The sequence below is a fragment of the Ochotona princeps genome, chromosome 17 (genome assembly GCF_030435755.1).
Source record: "Ochotona princeps isolate mOchPri1 chromosome 17, mOchPri1.hap1, whole genome shotgun sequence".
Lineage (NCBI taxonomy): Eukaryota > Metazoa > Chordata > Mammalia > Lagomorpha > Ochotonidae > Ochotona > Ochotona princeps.
The window spans coordinates 38,412,139-38,431,863 of NC_080848.1; the positions used below are offsets into that span (position 1 = coordinate 38,412,139).

Genomic DNA, 19,725 nt, shown 5'->3' on the forward strand with positions numbered 1-19,725 from the left:
TCTGTCCCCACCCCCATCTCTTACACAAACCAGTGGATGGTGTGGCCCAGCCCAACCCTGCCTATCACACACTCTCGGCTCTTACAAACACCAGTGGGAACTACAGCCCAATCAGAGTGACCCCCCAATAACCCCTGCCAGGCCTGCCTGCTTCCCTGGTTCCTGTGCATGGCAGTGAATGTAGCAGACTTGTGTGGTCTGTTCCACATCCCACTATCCCACTCAGCTTTTGAACACACCAATGGCTGCTGCAGCCTAGCTCAGCCCAACTAACCCCACTGTCCAGCCCACACTTATGTTGACGGGTACAACTGCCTGTCCAGCCAGGTCCACCCGCAGTTCTGGTTCTTATGCTCACTGGTGGGAGCTGCAGCCCATCAGAGGGGTGCCCACAGTTTCCCTACTGGGCCTGCTCCCAGTCCTAGATCTTGCACTTTCCAGGTGGCCCTGTAATCTAGCCTGACAGGACCTGCCAGCGGATGCTGCGGCAAAGCCCAACTAGCCTGTGCTTTGGCTCATGCATGGACCAGTGGATATAGTCAGGCCAGTGTGGCATAACGCTTTCTTAAGCAGCACCTTCTTTGAGAATCTTCCTTAAGCATGCCCCAAAATACTCTCACGCCCTTGCACTGCTTTCATTGTTCTGGGACTACCTGTTCATTTGTTGTCTTCCCTTGGCCCACTACCTATGAACATAATGGTGTGCGGGGGTGGTGGGTAGGAGCTGTGTCTGGACTTTGCACAGATGTCAGCAGCAACCATCAAGGGGAGTTTGTGGAAGGAAAACATGGACAGGTGAAAGAGGTCACAGAGTTCAAAGCTGGGAGAAAGTCTTACCTGGATTGAGCTTCCACCGGCCATCCTTTGTGTCACATCATCCCCACAAGGAATCCTGGGAGATGGCATCTTATCCCTGGGCTTTCAGTAACTTTTTCCAAGACACCAATCAACGGAGTGGAACTGAGACTGTATCCCAGGTCTGTCTGAAGGAAGAAGTGTGTTTCATTCATTGTTTTGGTTATTCCTCAGAGTGTCAATGCCCTGTACCAGCCCTGATGAAATCATAAGACGTTGAGAGCTGCAGAAGGAAGTGGGGATTATTTCATTGATTTTTTTTAAAGATTTATTTATTTTTATTACAAAGTCAGATATACAGAGAGGAGGAGAAACAGAGAGGAAAATCTTCCATCCGATGATTCAGTCCCCAAAGTGACTCCAAAGGCCGGTGCTGTGCCGATCTGAAGCCAGGAACCAGGAACCTCTTCCAGGTCTCCCACACGGGTGCAGGGTCCCAAAGCCTTGGGCCATCCTCGACTGCTTTCCCAGGCCACAAGCAGGGAGCTGGATGGGAAGTGGAGCTGCCAGGATTAGAACCGGCACCCATATGGGATCCCAGTGCGTTCAAGGCGAGGACTTTATCCACTAGGCCATGCCGCCGGACCCTATTTCATTTATCTTAAGGTAGAGAAGACTGTCCTACAAGCAGCACCTGGCACACACAGGTCATGGAAGACACAGACTGTCTAAACTAGGACGTTAACCTTCCATAGAGCAAAAGATCAGACTGTGCCAAAAATTAATATCCTTGATGTGAACAAGATGAACATCTGCATGACAAAATTGGATATTACTGGATACGCTATAGGAAAAATACAAATTGCTACTAAAGCTATGAAAAGGAGGGGAGGGTTTAGACAACCACAGAACCATGGGAGTTCCATTGCTTTGTGTTCCATTTGGCTTCCTGTGAATGCACCTGGGTGCTTGGGTCCCTGCCATGCGTGTAAGAGACCTGGAGGGAATTCCAGGCTCCTGACTTAGGACTGACCCAGCCCTGCCTGTGGAGAAAAAACAGTGTATTGAAGATCTCTCTCTCTCATAGATGAAAAAAAAAAAAATGACTTAAAAGATAGAAAAAAAAGAACCCTAACACAATCATAAATTAAAATTGCCATTTTGTTGAAATTTTTGATATGTAATAAAATTTAGATTTTACTGAAATTTATCTTTTGAAAAAGTAATTTTATTTGTCCAAAGATTTTAACTTAAAAAATACTTTTTAGGGCCTGGTGGAGTAGCCTAGTGGCTTAAGTCCTTGCCTTGAATGCGCTGAGATCCCATATGGGCGCTGGTTCTAATAAAAATAAAATCTTAAAAAAGTACTTTTTAATTTGAAAAGGCAGAGTGATGGAGAGACAGTTACCTTAAGTAGGCATAAAGGATGAGATGTGAGGCAGCATAAGCTCAAACTAGCAGACCAGGACAGGGGACAGGAACACAAGCAGTGGCTTCGCCCACCACGTCATTGTGACTTCCCATACGTGCACAGGAGGAAGTTGCAGCTGCTCCACTTCTGACCCAACACCTTGCTAGTGCGTTTGTAAAGGTGTAGGATGATGGCCGAAGGACTTGACTCCCTGCATCCACATGGGACCTGGATGAAGTTTCTGGCTCCTCGCTTCAACCTGGCCAAAACCTAGCTATTGCAGCCAGCTACAGGAAGAACTCCCTATCTCTCCTATTGTCCTTGCAACTCTGCCTTTCAAATACATTTTTTAAAAAGATGTATTTACTTTTATTGGAAACGCAGAGATACAGAGAAGAGGAGAGACAGAGAGGAAGATCTTCCGTCCGTTGATTCATTCCCCAAGCGGCCGCAACAGCTGGAGCTGCGCCAATTCGAAGCCAGGAGCTTCTTCTGGGTCTCCCACAAGGGTGCAGTGTCCCAATGCATTGGGCCGTCCTCCACTGCTTTCCCAGGCCACAAGCAGGGAGCTGGATGGGAAGTGGGGCTGCCAGGATTAGAACCAGTGCCCATATGTGATCCTGGTGCGTTCAAGGCGAGGACTTTAGCCACTAGGCTACCATGCCAGGCCCTCAAATACATTTTTTTAAAATCCTTAAAATCTAAAAAGAATATATTGACTTGAAAGGCAGAACAGAGAGAGAGGGAGAGCAAGCTTCCATCTGTTGATTCACTGCGCAAATGGCTACAGGAGTGAGGAATGAGCCAGGCTGAAGCCAGGAGCCAGAAACTTCATCCTGGACCTCGACCTGGCTGACAGGACCCAAGTTCTTGAGCCATCTTTCTGTGTTTTCACAGGTGTATTAGCAGGAATCTGGATCAGAACTGGAGCTACGTCATCAAATGACCATCTCCCCAGGTGCTGATGTAGTTTGTTAGCAAGAAGTGGCCCCCTCCTCTTCTGTCCCTGTGGACACAGGAGAAAAAAGTTAAACTTTTGTCCTATCCAAATTCCTCCACACCTCAACCCTCCATACCCTAATCGGAAACCCACATGGGCTTGCATCCCTCTCCACTATGTCAACAATGATAAAAATAAAATTTAGGGCCCAGCACGATAGTGTAGCGGTTGAAGTCCTCATCTTGTACGTGCTGGGATCCCATATGGGTGCTGGTTCTAATCCAGGCAGCCCTGCTTTCCATCCAGCTCCCTGCTTGTGGCCTGGGAAAGCAGTCAAGGATGGCCCAAAGCCTTGGGACCCTGCACCTGTGTGGGAGACCCAGAAGAGGCATTGGTCTCCTAGCTTTGGATTGGTACAGCACCAGCCATTGCAGCCACTTGGGGAGTGAATCAACGGACAGAAGATCTTCCTGTCTCTCTTCCTCTCTGTACATCTGCCTTTCCACTTAACTCTGGCTCATACATGCACCAGTGGATATAGTCATTCGGGTCAGCCTGGCTCTCTTCTTAACCCAGCTCACAAGTAGGCCAACAGGTGTTATAACCCTTCCCAGCCTGGCCTTCCCAAAGTCCCAGCTCTTATGTTCACCAACTGGAACAGTGGCCCAGCAGGGGACTTCCTGCTCAGGTCTTGCCCCCCAGCCCTGGGGGCCTCGTGTGTGCTGGTGGGTGCTGCAGTCCAGTCTGGCATGTCTTGCCTCACCTCAACTCTCACCAGCAGTGGGTGCTGCAGCCTGGTTTGACCCAGCCTGCCCTCAGTTCCAGCTCCTGCTGGTGGGTACTGCAGCCTAGCCCAGCCTGGACTGCCCCCAGTCCCAGTCTTAATGTGAATTGGTTGACCTTGAGGCCCAATCCAGCCTATCCTATCCTGCACCCCTTCTGCTTGTCATAACTGCCAGTATGCCAGCAGGTACTGTAACCTGGCCTGGTCTGGGCTGCTCCCAGCCTTGGTTATTGTGCTCATCAGCAGGAATTGCATTCTGGAGGAGTTCCCCAAACTCCTCTGTAAGACCACCTCCCAAACGCAGATCTCGTGCACACTGGTGGGTACTTGGCCCACCTCCTGTCCTGACATTCACTGTTAGGTACAACACAGAGCCAGGCGCTCCAATACAGGAGCATTGGAATACACAGGTGTTCCAAGTGGCACTGTAACCTCTATACCAAACACCCACTCTGAGATGCCATCTTTTTTTTTTTTTTTTTTTTAGATTTTATTATTATGGGAAAGCCGGATATACAGAGAGGAGGAGAGACAGAGAGGAAGATCTTCCATCCGATGTTTCACTCCCCAAGTGACCGCAGCGGGCCGGTACACGCCAATCCGATGCCAGGACTAGGAACCTCTTCCGGGTCTCCCACGCGGGTGCAGGGTCCCAAAGGTTTGGGCCGTCCTCTCCTGCTTTCCCAGGCCGCAAGCAGGGAGCTGGATGGGAAGTGGAGCTGCTGGGAATAGAACCGGCGCCCATATGGGATCCCGGGGCTTTCAAGGCGAGGACTTTAGCCGCTAGGCCACGCCGCCAGGCCCTCTGAGACGCCATCTTTAACCTATCAGATTAGATGTGGGCAAATGGATACCCCCATAATTGATGAACACATACAACTTTTTTTGGAGACGTTGGAAGTACAGAAATATCTACTGTTCTTACCCCCACAGCTTAACAATTTCATTCCTAAGAATCTTCTTTAGGGGAAAAAAAATCACCTGCATAAGTACAACTAGAATGACAGACCAAGTCCCATGCCACATCACTGTTTATTATATAAAACCATCAGAAACAACCCAGTTGTCCATGGGCAGGAAGACAGCTGAAATCACCTGTTATTTCACAAGATGAAGTCCCAAGTAGTTAATTGTTATACCGAGAGGTAGCTTTAGGTGAGTATTTGCTACATGGAAAGCTCTCCAGGACATTAAGAACAAAGGCACAGCCTAGGGATGTATCGTGCTGGCTTGCAGCATGAACTCGTAGGTGCCCAGATCGGGGCTCTAGGGACCCAAGTGGTTGACATGACAACATGATGTTGGAGTTGAGCCCACAGCTAATAACGCACTCGCTCAGCCTTGCTCTGGCTCCCAAGCGGCCCATGGGGGGAGGATGGTCCCAGCTTCACTTTCTTCAGCTCTGTCATGTTAGCATTTTTCATTTTTAACAAACAAAATTGGTTTTTTTATACTTTGTTTTTTAAATTTCAATCTAGTGAGAAAAGTTTAAAAGAATGCTCACTAGGGAAATTTGCTAACTGTAGCAAAGCTCAAGAAAATAAATAAAACCCCAATCTCTTAACAGAGAAAAGTGGGATTTCATGCCTTTAGGCTGTCCCTCAAATCATTTTTATGAGCATACATACTTTTTAAGTTCATAAAACCATCATGAAGTCTAACAAAACAGTAACATTCTAACAATGTATCCTAAGAACTAAGAAAACAGGGTTAACCACAAGGCATGCACCCCCTCCCCTACTAATTACTGTTCCCACTCAGTAGCCCAGTCTTCTTGCTTCAAATCCTTAGATTGTTTCCCATTAAAAAAAAAAAAATGCTTGGTAGATGAAGGAAAGTACAATCCTTTGGGGGTAGACAGAGTGCAAGAGCCGCCAGGGCCCAGGTCGCTCCCTCCCTGCTTGCCGAGCCCGTCCTGCGAGGCCTCTGCCCGGCCACAGCCAGCTGGCCCCTTGGCCCAGGGCACTGGCTCTGGCTGGCCCGGCCTTTGGGTTCTTTTTCATCACAAAGCGGAGTCTGTGCATGGGTGGGCCTGGTGCCCCCTGCCACACCCAGTCTTCCCACTCCCCTGGGTGAAGATGCTCAGAGCCCTGGTGGCACAGCCATGGGTACAACATTCTCATACGGAGACTCCCCCTGCCCGACCTCTGTAGCCTGCTTCAGGGGATCCTGCTCTGATCCAGCCCCGGGGGCCTCTTGGGCCCTCCCTGAACTCTCAATGCCATCGCCCAGGCCTCTAACTGCTTCCTCTGGCCTGACGTCTGCAGACTCTGTGGCCCCAGTGTGCTCAGTACTGGGGCCTGGTGCAGGGCTGCCCTTGTTTCGACTCAGGGCCCGACGTGGAGGCTTAGGGATGGCACTCTTCACCTTGGGCTCTGCCTGGCCCTTCTGGAAGCTACCAAAACGGCGGAGGACAGACCGGACAGGGCTCTCTGGTCCGCGGGGTGTCCCTGCCAGCATGTAGATGGTGGTCACGGAGCCCGAGTTCTCCTGGATGTTGCCCTCGATGGCTTCCACACGTTCAGCCACTGTCCGGCCACCAAGTGGGGGGCGACGGCGGCTGGTGGCCGGGTCTCTAGCGTTGGTAGCAGTGGAAGGGGCCTCGCCTGCTTCTGTTGGCCCTGAAACTGGGGACTCCTCTGCCTCCTGACCTTCAGGACCAGGCTGTGCACCCCGGGACAGCCTCTTGGGCTTTCGAAGCGGGCTGGGGAGCTCCCCTGAGCTTTGGCGACTCTGAGATGTAAACTTGGTGCCCTCAGCAAAGGAGACCGATGGCCGCTTGGCTCGTGCCAGGCTGGACGTGCGCGGGATGGGAAATGGCGTGGAGGCGTCCTCAGGGGGAGGGAAGGTGCTGCCGGCCAGCTCTGAAGAGTCCAGTTGGGCCCCTGGGACCACTGCTGGCAAAGGAGACACAACAATCTGGCTGGAGCTGGGACAGCCACCCCAACTCACTCTATCTGCAGTTCAACAAAATTGGGTGAGGAAGAGAGTGAGGAGGGAAGCAAGGCAGAGGGAAGGAGGGAGGGATGGTTCAGGGCATGTTGCTGCCTCTGCCCCTTCTCATCCCTCCCTATGCTGATCATCTGCCACGCTCTAACCACACACAGCACTCTCAATGGTATACTACCATGCCCATCTCCGAAACACTACCCTGTACTGACAGGACCAGACACAACCCTGGTACGCCCAGCCCAGCCATCCTCCCTGACTTGGCTGGAGGACCAGCCGCTGGTTCTCCATTGATCCATTGGATGTCCCCATTGACCCAGGTGTCACTTGTCCCCACCACCCCACCTGGCTGCCTCTCGCACCAGAAGCCTGGGGAGGACAGGGACCTGGCTGTTTTGTGCTGCCAGCTGTGCCTGGCACAGAATGAGCACTCAAGGAAAATGTGCTAAGGGATGGGGCCGGCGCAGTGGCGTGGAAGATGAAGCCTCCTTCTGTAACACAGGCATGCCACATGGGCACCAGTTCAAGTCCTGGCCGCTCTGCTTCTGATCCAGCTCTCTGATAATGGCCTGGAAAAGCAGCATAGGATGGTCCCCAAGTCCTTGGGCCTCTGGACCCATGTGGGAGACCTGAAAGAGGCTCCTAGTTTTGGACTGGCTTAGCTCTAGCCATTGTGGCCATTTTGGGAGAGAGTCAGCGAGTAGAAGATCCCTCTCTGTCTCTCTCTGTAATTGTGCCTTTTAAATAAATAAATCTTAAATTTTTTTTTTTCGCTAAAGGAACAGAAGACATTTTGAGGGGGGCAGGGCCAAGTGGGCTATTGGGGGGCTACCTTCTTGCGGAGGCACGCAGTAGGCAGGACCCTCTTCTTCCTCCCCAGCAGACTCAGGATCAGAAGAAAAGGAGTCATCGGAGACCCAGCCGGTGGAGGGCGGCTCAATGAAGCTGTGGTTGAAGGGGATCTCCGGGTCGTGGTGCGAGACTGTGGGAGCAGCAGGTCAGGCTCTCCCTCCCCGCCCAGACCCCTTCCGCCCACCCAGGCTGGGTCCACTCACCAGTCACCCAGGGCAGCTTGTGGCTGCTGAGAGAGCCACAAGGCAGCAGGGCTCCCAGGTTGGCCAGGGCCCCCCAGGCCTGCAGCTTCATCCTAGACAGCAGCGCTCCGTCACCCGCTGGCCTGAGGCGGGTAGGATGGAAGACCTGTTTGAACTCTGACCTGGCAGAGTGCGACAGGGCAGCCTCACCCGTGACTACAGAATGAAACCCCAACCACAGAGCATCAGACACGAGTACAGAAGGTCATATACAAGGTGGCTTTCAACCAGGCTTTGGCTCAGACCAGGCCTTGGCCGCCTCAGCTGTAAAAGGGGGCAGCAGCCCTACCCACCGGAGCTTCCGTTGGGAGCCTGTTCGATACCAGGCAGCTTTCCAGTCACCATCACACTGTGCCCCAGCTCACCCAGGGAGCAACACCTCCTCCTGGAAGCCTACTCTTGTTTCAGCTGCAAGTGAAGGCTCTATTCCTCGCTGTTCTTCTGACAGCCACATGGGTCCTAGGAGGAGCCATTCTCCCACCCCAGGACTCTAGTACACATGGGAAAGCGACAAAGGATGGCCCAAGTGCTTGGGCCTCCCCCTACCCCAGGAGACTGGAAAGAAGCTCCTGGCTCCTGGCTTTGGCCTGGTCCAGCTCCAGTGATTGTGGCCATTTGGGGAGTGTCTGCCAGCAGACAGAAGATCTCTGTATGTGTAATGTAACTCTTTCAAATAAATAAATGAGTCTTAAAAAAAAAAAAAGAAAGAAATCCTCGCACCCCACGTGCAGGTGTTCCAAATCTCTGCCCTGTTATGCCTCAAAGCGGCTGAGAGGTGTGAAGAGGTTTTGTCAGGGAGCACAACAGCTCTGGCCAGGAAGAATGATGTGCTCCGCCACACCGCCCGGGGGACTGGGTGTTTTTTAACCTACTCGAAAGGCAGAGAGGTACAGAGAGAGAGAGAGAGTGGAGTGATCTGACTGTCCTGAGTCAGGGTTGGGGAGTGGCAGGCTGGTCCTCACCTGTCCTTGGGGTCCAGCCGGGCAGCCCAGCAGCAGCAGGCGCAGCAGGCAAGGCCCAGGAGCAGCAGCAGCAGGGGCACGAGGATGCCCGCCAGCAGGGCTGCCTCCTGACTGTGCGGACCTAGGGGAGCCAAGAGGTCAAGGTCAGGGTCTGCCTGGTTCCCACATGGCCTGTTTTCAGCTCTGGGCGACCTCCTCCCTGGGCTTCATCCTGTGTGTGTGTGTGTGTGTGTCATCTCTGTCTTCCTGGTACCCTCTCAGCTGTTCCTCCCCTCCTGCTGGGGCAGGGTCCCCTCCGCAAGCTCTTACACCCCGTTCTCATGTCATACCACCAGGAACCAACCCTGTCTGTTTTCTGGCTCCAGCCCAATTTCTTAGGGGCAAGAAACTCTGTCACATCTTTAGGGGATCCAAGAAATGCAGGGAGAAGTTAGGCATGGGGGATGCCTCTGAAGGGGGCCTGATCTCCCTAGCAAGGGACAGCTCCTGGTGCTACCATGCCCCCACCTGCCCTCTACCTTACCTGGTTGGCAAGCCCCAGACACAGGGTGGCAGGGTCCTTCTGGGCATTCACAGGGAAGAGAACAGTTGTGTCCGTGGAAGCCCGATGGGCAGGACATGTTGCAGCTGCGGGAGAACAGGGAGGCAGGCTGAAGGCTGGGTAGAGAGGAGAGGGTGGGGCCATGCCTTCCCTAGATGATCCCTAAGGAGACCCCTCCATCTTCAGAGCCACATTGTGAAAACTTTCAGTCCCTATGCCCATGTGCCAAGAGGACACCCATTGCCCAGCTGGGCACTGGGCTGTGATCAACCCTGGTGGCAGGTGCACCATTGCCTGCCTGCCTGAAGGGAGCCTGGCGAGATGCCAGTGGTACCCCAGGTGATGCCTGTAGGACCTAGAGGGCTAGGGCAGGCCCCTTCCCTCTGACACTACCTGCTATCCAGGAAACCCTACAAGAGACACTGGTGACATTACCCACTCCCCCATTCCCCATTCCCCAGACCTCAGGGCAGAGAGTGGGTTTGAAGTCCCTTCTTTCACTAGCTCCTCCTACCCAGAGTGCCCACACAGCAGGAACACCGTCACTGGGGGGCACTGGGGAGGTGAGGTGGCACAGGAAGGGAAATTTAGATAATGTAGGGCATAGTAGCTTGACCTAGGCTCTGGGTACTCTCCTGTTCCCTAAGCCCCAGGCCTTACCTGAGACCCCAGTAGCCAGCACTGCAGACACAGTCCCCTGTTACAGCATCACAGGTCCCCTGAACACAGGGAGGACAGGCAAAACTGCAGCCCTCCCCAAAGGTGCCAGTTGGGCAGGGCTCATCACACCTGGGAAGCAAGACTCACTCAGATGGGAGGGCACGGTGGCCAGGCTCCCTCTGGGAAGTGACCAAGGAGTCACTCTTCCCCAGTGACACATAGGTGCAAGCAGGGTCTTGAACCTGTGGCCAAAGCCAATCAGCAAAAGGACTTGTACTCTGGAGCGGAGGAAGGCAGGACTCCAGGCACAGGAGCTGGGAGGGAATCTCTCACATCCAGTGAGTGACTGCAGGTAAGGTGCACTCACACACCTCCCCCCAGACTGAGGCAACCCTCTTACCTGGGCCCCACCCAGCCAGGGTCACAGTGCTGGCAGTGGCCACTGTCTGGCTGACAGGCCTCCCCAAGCCGGCAGTGGGGACACTGCTGTCTACAGCCCTCACCAAAGGTGCCAGGTGGGCAGGGCTGGTGGCACCGAGTCCCGTTCCAGCCAGGCTCGCATGACTCACAGTCTCCCGTGTCTGGAGAGCAGGGCTCCTTCTGCTTGCAATGGCCGCAGCTGTGAAGAGAAGGGGTCACAGGAGCACTGTGGGGGGGCTGGCCCCAGCAGGCACTGCCCACCCAGGTCTCCAGGACCCTAGAGGGAATGTGGGGTCCACAGACCCCATCTCCCCTTGTCGCGGGACGAGGAGCTCAGGGTCTCATCCCTCTCCTTTAGGCCCCAACCCTGGGACAGCCTCCCTGGGTCTCTGCCCTGCATTGCTTCCACTCAGCTCCGATCCACCCCCTACCTTTTACCCTCCCCTACACACCAGGCATGAATAGAACCTGGCTGTGCATCTTCTACCCCATAACATGAAAATGTAGAAGAACAGGAGAACTGTGTGCTTCTACTACTATGATTCAAGTTTATCTTAATTTCTCCCTGTGTCTGAGCAGAGACTGGAAGCTTCCTCCCACAGACACTGATTATACAGCGTTATAAACCTAATCAGCCCCATTAGCAGGGTCTACAAGGCAATGCAGCTGACCCTGGCTACTTATTATTATTATTATTAAAGTAAAGAGCGTTATGCCATGTGTGCAGCTGCTCCAAGCAGCCATGGGTTCTGCACTTGTTTTAGCCAAGCTCGAATGGAAAACAGTGGGGAAACTGAATCTGTACCAAGCTATACAGGAGCTGTTCTCTAGTCACTGTCTTAAGCGGACCTTGCCTCCCCTTGGGCACGTGTCTCCCTCCCTGCCTGGCTTACTAGTGCACAGCTGCTGTTGTTCTGAGTAAACAGACCGAGACGCGCGAAGTGTTTTCTTTCCTCCCTGCCTTGTGCATTCTCTTTCGGTGTTTTTCCCTCCCCACCATCTCACTCCCCCTCAACCTGCTTTTCCCTCGCCCCATTCCTTCGCCCACGCATCTTCCCCAGGCACCCATTCCCTCTTACCTGTTACGACACTGCAAGCCATAGCTGCCGGCGGGACAGAGCAGCTCACAGCGCGTGCCTCGGAAGCCGGGTGGGCAGGTGCACTGGCCCGAGGTGGCGCTGCAGTGGCCACGCAGGCACTCGCACCGCTGCCGGCACTCGGGACCCCACCAGCCCGGTCGGCAGGTGCAGCGGCCTGTGTCCTGCACGCAGGGTGAGCCGTGACAGGAGCAGCGGAAGCTGCAGCGGCGACCCCACCAGCCCGGCTCACACAGACAGAGGCCATTAGCCTGCTCACAGCGCGCTGCTGCCGGGTTGCACTGGCATGGGCGGCCACATGTGGAGGACCACCAGCCAGGGTCGCAGCGGCACACGCCTGTGGCAGGGTCGCAATGCCCATGGGAGCTGCAGGTGCACGGAAACTCACAGTGGGTCCCCCAGTGGTCGGGTTGGCACTGGCACTTGCCGGTGGCTGGCTCGCATTGGCCATGCATATGGCAGGGGCAGCTCTCACGGCAGTCCGGGCCCCAGTACTGCTTGGGGCAGCCTATGGGGTGTGAGGGATGGAAGAGTCAGGGCCCGCCCTCCAGCAGCTAGGGACAGACTCTGGGAAGGTCTGGCCTCCTGGGGCACAGTTCATTTCCTGCCCCAGTCTCTGAGCAACAAAAACCCTCCCGTGGAACCAGCCTCCCCATTCCCATTCTGGAAAACTCACAGAGTCCCGATCAAGCCACCCAAAGGGAACACAACTTCATCTTTTTTCCTCTTGGCTCCCAGCTGAACTCCCCCTAAGCCTTTACTCTGCCCTGGGGCCTGTGTGCAGTCCACCCACCCACCGAGACAGTAGAGGAGACCACACATTCCCTCCCAACATCTCCAGTTTGGCCTGGGCCCTCCTTCTCATCCACCTGCCACCAACCAGGGACCTCTTCCTGCCTCCGTGTGTGTGTGAAAGCAGCAGGGGAAATTCACTTTGTAGTGAGGGGTCACAGCTGCCTTGTCCCAGAGGGTAAAGGGCTCAGGCAGGCAGGGGGTTGGAGGTGACTCAGGACATCTCCTGAGCAGGGCGTCACTTCCTGTCTCTGCGCCTCAGTGGAATTCTCCTTAGACTCTGCCTGCTCAGCCTGCCTTCCCCCACCCCACCCGGCCCGCTCCCAGCTCGGCCCCATTGCTGAGACTCACGGGAGCTGCACTGGGCCCCAAAGAATCCAGGTTTGCAGCGACACAGGCCTGGCTTCACACACACTTCGCCTTCCTTGCAGGCATCCAGCCCCTCACAGATAGCTGAAAAACACCCCCACCCCACCTGGGTCGGGGTGACGAACACTCGCCACCAGGCAGCCCACCTCTTGTTGGCTCCCAGGGCCCTCAAGAGCCAGGGGTGCCTCAAGATGGAGTCGCTTCCAGGGCTCAGGTGTGGAAAGCAGCAGGGAGGGGGAGAAGGGAAGGAAACATTGTCTCCAGGCTACGGGGTTAAGGGGCTGGGGACTCTCTCCTGGGCTACTCACGGATGGTGCATTCATGGTCCTTCTGCCTCCAGCCTGGGCAACACTGGAGCTCGGAGGGGCTGCAGGGCACAGAGGACTCAGCGGGGGCAACCTGGCTCCCCAAAGCAGAGCACCGTCCCTGGCCAAGATGTGGGACGTGGCCTGAGCTCCCCCACCAAAGGGCAGCCCCCATGTCCCTAGTCCCTAAGTTTCCCTCTTCTTTCTCCAGGGTTTTCTGGACAACTGCCCTGACTGTCTGCCACCTACCAGATGCCCTCCCCTCTCCCACCACCCACCGAGCTCTTCCCTGCCTCCTTCCCCTGAAAGCCGCCACCCTCCTCCTGTCCCGCGCACACCCACCTGCTGCCCACACAGACATGCTGCCCACTGGGGTCCAGCAGGGAGCCCTGGGATCCCCACAGCTGGAACACTAGCAATGGGAGCAGCAGCCTGAGCCCCATGGCGGCCAGTGGAGTGGGAGGGCTCGGGTGGATCTGGTCCCCCCACCTCCCAGCCCCCCCTCCAGCTTCCTCCCAAGGCTTTTCCTGAGGAAGCCAGGCCGGCTGGGCGGGCTGCCATGAGGCACCTCCCCGGGAGGGCGGGCTGGCGGGTGCTAGGGGAAGCCCTGAGCTTTGAGCATAGAAAGGAAGGCAGAGGGGGACAATGGCTGGAGCTTCTAGGGTTGGCCTCAGCCTACAGGGGCCCAGGAGCAGCAGGTCCCTGGCTGCCAGAAAGAGGCAAAAGATGGGTAGGGGTGGAGCCATGGCTTCCCAAGCAAAGCCCCCTACCCAGGGACTGACCAAGGAGATCCTGGGCAAAATCTCAGCCTGCCTCCTGCTTTCAATGCTCTGGGAGGGGGCTGGCCACTGAGAGACAGACAGGGAGCCATCCCTGGGTGTCAGGGCTTTATTCCATTCGTTCAAGGCCATTTGGAAAAATCCCTGGGAGGTAGGAAGTCAGTTCTGTGTCCTATGTGGGTGGGGCAGCTGGCAGGGTGGGCCAGGTACCCGGTCACGCCCTGGATCAAGGAAGAGTTTGAGAAAGGGCGCAAAAGATGAGGCCTCCTCTCACATGAAGTCACACATCTGCCCACATCTGCCCCCAGCCAGCCACCAGGTCTGCAGGACAGCAGAGGTCTGCCATCAAAGTCATGAGGTTGGTCAGGAGCTGGGAGCTGGGGGGCTCCCCCCAGGCTCCACAGCAGCTGGCTGTGGGGTCCCTCCTTCTTCCGTGCTGCTGGTCTCAGGTTTGGGAGTCTCGGCTTCACCCCGATACCACGGGCTAAAGCTGGGGGAGAGCCAAGAGGTTCTTTGAGTTGGGAAGACAGAGTCAAGGCCCCGGGCTGAGAGCAGCGAGTGAAGAGGAGGAGAGGCTCAGAGAGAAGAATGGGCAGTGCAGAGGGCGGGGGCGGGGGCGGGGGGCTGCAGAAGCAGGTCAGGGAAGCCCCGGGCCCTCCCCAAGGTCCCTTCCTGCCCGCCCCTCCCCCAACATACAAGCTTTGGATTCTGGACTCAGGGGAAGGGGGCCGGTCTTCCTTATCGCTGGAGATCAGGAGCCAGGAGCCATCCTCATCATCACTGAAGACAGAGAGGCAGGGCCACCAGGATGGGTGGGGGAGCAGTGACTACAGTACTGCTGGAACCGCTGGGGAGGTGGGGGCCTCTTTCTTCCTTCACTAATTGACCTGCAACAGGCCAAAGCTGGGAACCCAGAGCGCAGCTGTCCAGGTCTCCCACAGGGGTGGTAGGGCCCCAAATCCTTGAGCCATCAACCTGCTGCTTAGCAGGAGGTTGGATCAGCAAGCAGAGGAGCCAGGATGGAAGCCCAGGCTCCCATCGTGGGATGTGGGAGTCCTAAACAGCCTCTTCGCTGCACCAAATGCCTACGACAGGCAGGACCTTCCAAGGAGGCTCGAGGTCTGCCATTCTCATGGGCCTGGACAAGGCTGGAGACGAATGTGGGGCAGCCGTATGCACAGAGAAGGGTGCAGGCTGGGTGGCAGGCCTGAGGTGGGGGGGAAGCTGGTCAACCTAGCATGTACAAGATGTGATCAGGCAGGACTGGCGTTGTGGTGCAGCAAGCTAAGTCTCCGCCTGTGACATAGGCATCCCGTATGGGCGCCGGTTCATATCCCAGCTGCTCCACTTCCCATCCAGCTCCCTGCTTGTGCCCTGGGAAGACAGTCAAGGACTACCCAAAGCCACGGGATCCTGCACCCGCGTAGGAGACCTGGAAGAATCTCCTGGCCCCTGGCTCCAGATTGGCTCAGCTCTGACCACTGTGGCCATTTGAGGAGTGAACCAGGGGGATGAACAAGCTCTCTCTCTGTTTCTCCTTCTCTTCATAAATCTGCCTTTTAAACAAATACATATATACATATATATATATGTATGTGTGTGTGTGACAAGGCTAGGTGGGCTCAATGGGGCAGCCAGGTGAAGTCAGTCGCCTGTGAGAGCCAGGCCAGGTCACTGGCAGGACGCCATGAGAGGTAAGCACTTACCTACTCTCGGCTTCCTCTGGCGTTCCCAGCATCTTGGCCTTGATCTTCTTCCGCTGCTTCCTGACAGCCACCTTCATGGCATCCAACAGTAGCCCAGGGACTCGGTGGTCTGCGAGCAGCTCCCTGCAGATCAGGACAGGAACGTACTGGGGCTGTTAACTGCAGATCAGGACAGGAACGTAGTGGGGCTGCTAACTGCAGGTCTCAGCCCTAGCCCCCGTGCCCACGGTGTTCCCTTGGCGGACCACTGAAACGCTCATTCCAGCTAGTACCCCTCTCCTAGGATGGCTGCTGATTGCTGCTCCTCCTCCCATTTGGGTCCAGCTCCCCGAGGGCGGGGGCTGTGTCCTTCGTGGTCTCTGGGTGCATGTGCTCATTGGGGCCCTCACCGCTGGAAGTAGGCCAGCTCCTCCTTGAGCAGGAACACCTTGGCTTTGAACTCGTTGCGCTCCTGAAGGATCTGCTCAAGCTCCTGCCTGCTGAAGCCGCACTGTTCTGCCTCCGAGGAGTGCCCCACCTGCCGCGGGGCAGCAGCCTGTGGAAGGATCAGGGTGTCCTGGCTTTCCCACTACCCCAAGTCTAGGGCCATCGTGGGATGCAAGAGGAAGAGTCTGGCAAGGAGTTAAGGGTACTCCAACAGGTGCCAGAGGAGTTCTCAGACTCAGAATGGAGTCAGTCCCGGACCACACAGCACAGCCGACCTTGTCAGGGCATCCTGAAGCGCCAGAAGCCCTGAGTGCCGGCTAGCTCCTCTGGCCTCCTCCTGCACTCACCGGGCTGTCCGGGCTGGCGTGCTCGGGCTCCGGCTGCGGCCCACACGTGTGCTCTCCATCGGTGTGGCCTTGGTTCTGCAGCTCTGGGGAGTCTTGGTGCTGCACCTCACGCTCCCTCTCCCGGTCCTGCGCTGCCCGAAGCTGGGTCTGCACGGCGGCCAGCTTGTGCCGCAACTCGGCGTTCACCAGCAGGAGGCGCTGCAGCTGCTCCTGCAACTGGGGGCGAGCGGAGCGAGAGGCGGGGCTGGCGAGCTGACGTCAGCGCCGAGCCCCGCCCCACGCCCGCCGCCCCGCCCTTACGGCCTCGGTTTCCAGGCTGCGCTGCTGCAGGTCCCGGCTGTGAGCCCGGAGCTCGTCCCGCTGTCTGTCAGTCACCTCCTTGAGCTGCCGCAGCAGCGCGCACTCCTCTGAAGAAAGGGTGTTGTGAGCGGTGGCCCCAGCCCGCCTGCCCACCCAGGTCGGGGTGTGCACTCACCCTGGGGCCGAGAACGCAACTCCCTGCGGAGGTGCTTGTTCTCCTCCCGCAGCTGCCGCAGCTCCAGTTCAGCCTGCTGAGCTGACACCTGCAGCTGGGGAGCCTGGGGTCTCAGGGTTACATCATTCCCCACCCCAACCCACCAGCCCCATGGGGAGGGAAGGTAAGGGACTCACCGAGTCCGGGGTGGGCCCCACCACGGCTTTTTCGAGAAGTTCCAGCGCTCGCACTACTAGTGGCACCAGCCCGGCTGCAGCCTCCGGCCCGAAGCGGCGCGCCAGCTCCTGGAGCTCTGTGCCCAGGGCCCCGGCTAGATGATACACAAGCTCCGCGGCTGTCCCTGACCCCGTGGGCACTCGGGGACCCCAGCCTTGTGCCCCTGGCACCATCTTTCTGGGCTCCATGTCCCTCAAAGGTCCAAGGCAGCTACTATCCGCCCCAGCCCTCCCAAACTGAGAAGAGGCAAACCACCACAGTTCTGGCTTAAGCAGCAGTTCAGGGTAGAAAGGGGCGGGTAAGAAGAAAGGGAAGTACAAAAGAGGGGAAAAGGCTGGCGGGGATGGTGCCTACAAGGCCTGGGCCCTGTGCCGGTTCAACCTTCAAGGTCATGGGAAACAGGACAGCCCACTGCCAGCCAGTCGTCCAGGAGCTAAGGCCCAGGGCTTTAAGTGGTCACTCCAGTCAAGCCCTGCCCTCAGTGCCCAGTCCAAGCTCCACCCCCAGCCCAAGTCATGGGGCAGATTTGGCCTCCAGGCACTCCAGGCAAGAGGTTAGAGGCCAGTCCCTGGATCCCACTCAAAGTCAACAGCCCTCTGCCAGCTCGGCCTTTCCCCAGTCCAGCTAGCCAAGGAACACTTCCGAGGGGCGAGGCCTGGCCCTACAGCCAGAGAGGAAGCCCCTGACCAGGTGGCGCTCCCAGACCTGGGACCTGGTAGCAGAATCTCCAACAGATGTTGAGAAGAGTGACTGTGTGAAGCCTGGGGAACATGGGGGACACAAGCCCACTTGGGTTCCAGGTGAGGGCTGCCCATCCCCACTGCCACAAGTCAAGCTTTTAACAACTTCCCCAGTCCAGCTTCCAGCCACAAGCACACACCCACAGTGGGAGTTCAGAAAGGAAAAAATACAGTCCTACACTCCTATTTATACAAAATTTATTATTATCGTTTTGTTCAGGGTTACAGGCTATCAGGAGGCCAACAACACAACAAGCACAAAACACAGGGCAAGGTGGCCAAGCTGCTGAATATCACCAGCTCGTCTGGGGCTCGACAGGGTCCAGTGCCAGGAGCCAGGACCCACTCAGGCGTAGAGGTCCTCGCGGTCGGCCGAGTAGACCTCACCCTCCTGCAGGAGGGCAAAGTTGAGGAAGTGAGAGGGTCTGTGCACCTCGTGGTAGAACTCCTTGGGGTTTGCCAGCTGCAACTCATACTTCATGTTGGGGTCATGCCGAACACCTAGGGGAGGGGGCAACATTGAATGTTAACAAGGGTCCCCTGCCTCGCACAGCTGGGGTCCCATGTGTTAAGGGTGGTGGCCTAACCTCAGCCCCAACCTGACCGAGGCTTCCCCAGGCTCACTGAACGTCCACACACAGAGCCATACCCATGAAGTTGTAGTTCCACGAGGACTGAGCAGGGACCATGAAAAAGCCGAGGAAGCGGTCTGACAGCAGCATCTGGACCCTCTCGTAGTGCGAGGGGAGGTAACCCTTGGGGTTGTTGCCCTTGTCTGTGTTCTGGCGGCCCCACTCGTAGCCACTGGGGGTCAGCTTATAGGCTGTCAGCGTGCACGAGCCTGGTGTGAAGCTGAAAGGGAAGAGGGGAACAGAGACCTCAGGCCACTATTCTGGGCCCAGCCTACAAAGCCTGCCCATGGCCTTCAGGGGCCCAAGCACACCTGCAGGTGATGATAATGGTCTTCTCACCATCCCAGGATGGGTTGTCAGCCATGATCTTGGCATGGGTGGTGACGTCCTGGGGTGACAGCTGGGGGGACTCATTGGGCTGAGTGTGGATCCAACCTAAGGGCTCCATCTCCTACAGGGAAAGAGCAGTGAAGGCCTGTCCAGAATCCCGACTGCAGCAAGAACCCTGACCATGGGGTAATGTGCCTGCCTTCCCTCCAGCTCTCTGCCCACACAATGCCCAGTTCTGCACACACCTTGAGGTACTCGTGCTGGGGCAGCTGGCTGGGCAGGTGTACGGTCTGGTGAGTGCCCCACTGTGGTACCATGACGATGCAGCGGATCTCCTTTACCTGGGGGTTGTCTGGCGGGCTCACCCCATACAGGTATCCTGCAATCTGAAGACAAGGCGGTCAGGAACCCACACTCCTCTCGGCTGCACTTGGAGTTTTGGAAGTCAGCCCTGTTTCCTTCCCTCTCGTCAGGAACAGTAGGGAGTTTCACAAAATGCAGGCAGAACGTCCAGCTGCAGAATCAGCTGAAGTGTTTGCTCAAAAGCTGCTCACAGACCTCACCTCAGATTCATCACCTCAGAAGCTCCTGGGTGGGCACCCAGGAATCCGCACTGTTACACGCTCCCCAGTGTCCACAAACACTCGAGCCCAGGCCCTGACAGGGACTGCTGTGTAAATGCTTGCCAGTGGGTTTTGTTTTTGGAAATGACAGGAGGCAGGGTTTTAACATTTTCCCAACTGCTTCAGCATCAGAAGGCATTCTTAATTTCAGATCCAATATGCTGCACTTATTATATGCTTAAGAATCTGTTTCTTATTGCATGTTCTTTCTTTCTTTTCACGTCTAACCCAGTATTATAGCCTCCTAATAAACAACTGTTATTACAATAGGGTTCGGTATCTTGTGGAGGCTAACACCTTCCTCACCTCACTGTTTTGTCTATCTCCTGGAG

The 19,725-nt window shown here is 56.2% G+C and overlaps 3 protein-coding genes across 5 annotated transcripts in view; all 3 read right to left on the bottom strand.

Moving 5' to 3' along the window:
* Positions 1–4,958: 4,958 nt before the first annotated feature.
* On the bottom strand, positions 4,959–14,030 carry SCARF1 (scavenger receptor class F member 1). 2 transcript variants are annotated; one of them, XM_058676604.1, is made up of 11 exons: positions 13,462–14,030; positions 13,123–13,181; positions 12,797–12,898; positions 11,636–12,161; positions 10,537–10,755; positions 10,137–10,265; positions 9,459–9,562; positions 8,936–9,056; positions 7,935–8,056; positions 7,712–7,861; positions 4,959–6,824 (listed from the first exon to the last, which is right to left on the bottom strand). In XM_058676604.1, the coding sequence occupies exons 1-11, from the start codon at positions 14,028–14,030 to the stop codon at positions 6,013–6,015; spliced, it is 2,913 nt and encodes a 970-aa protein (XP_058532587.1). In that variant the 3' UTR covers positions 4,959–6,012. The 2 variants fall into 2 exon arrangements, with proteins under 2 accessions (XP_058532587.1, XP_004594095.2); XM_004594038.4 differs by having other exon boundaries at positions 4,959–6,827.
* Positions 13,993–17,511, bottom strand: RILP (Rab interacting lysosomal protein). Of its 2 annotated transcripts, none has more exons than XM_058676606.1 (8): positions 17,029–17,511; positions 16,853–16,940; positions 16,678–16,784; positions 16,378–16,593; positions 15,994–16,139; positions 15,605–15,727; positions 14,595–14,678; positions 13,993–14,388 (listed from the first exon to the last, which is right to left on the bottom strand). In XM_058676606.1, the coding sequence occupies exons 1-8, from the start codon at positions 17,254–17,256 to the stop codon at positions 14,262–14,264; spliced, it is 1,119 nt and encodes a 372-aa protein (XP_058532589.1). In that variant the 5' UTR covers positions 17,257–17,511; the 3' UTR covers positions 13,993–14,261. The 2 variants fall into 2 exon arrangements, with proteins under 2 accessions (XP_058532589.1, XP_004594013.2); XM_004593956.2 differs by having other exon boundaries at positions 16,853–16,946; positions 17,029–17,510.
* A 478-nt stretch (positions 17,512–17,989) lies between these two features.
* Positions 17,990–19,725, bottom strand: part of PRPF8 (pre-mRNA processing factor 8) — a 29,594-nt gene continuing 27,858 nt past the window's right edge. The window contains exons 39-42 of the mRNA XM_004593957.3: positions 19,016–19,156; positions 18,752–18,891; positions 18,458–18,660; positions 17,990–18,309 (exon numbers count right to left, since the gene is read on the bottom strand). Of these exons, the coding sequence (XP_004594014.1) occupies positions 18,155–18,309; positions 18,458–18,660; positions 18,752–18,891; positions 19,016–19,156 (639 nt within the window). The 3' untranslated portion in view covers positions 17,990–18,154. The remainder of the gene's footprint in view (positions 18,310–18,457; positions 18,661–18,751; positions 18,892–19,015; positions 19,157–19,725) is intronic.

Bases quoted from the DNA above. Each gene is read 5' to 3' on its own strand.
- SCARF1 (XM_004594038.4), bottom strand. From the start codon at position 14,030: ATGGCCTTGAACGAATGGAATAAAGCCCTGACACCCAGGGATGGCTCC. The intron at 10,266-10,536 runs GTAAGAGGGTTG...CTTGCTTCCCAG, and splicing joins CCTGGCTGGGTGGGGCCCAG to GTGTGATGAGCCCTGCCCAA. The intron at 7,862-7,934 runs GTGAGTGGACCC...CTGCTCCCACAG, and splicing joins CAAGCTGCCCTGGGTGACTG to TCTCGCACCACGACCCGGAG.
- RILP (XM_004593956.2), bottom strand. From the start codon at position 17,256: ATGGAGCCCAGAAAGATGGTGCCAGGGGCACAAGGCTGGGGTCCCCGA. The intron at 16,140-16,377 runs GTGAGTGCAGGA...ATCCTTCCACAG, and splicing joins ACGCCAGCCCGGACAGCCCG to GCTGCTGCCCCGCGGCAGGT. The intron at 15,728-15,993 runs GTGAGGGCCCCA...CCTGATCTGCAG, and splicing joins GAGCTGGCCTACTTCCAGCG to GGAGCTGCTCGCAGACCACC.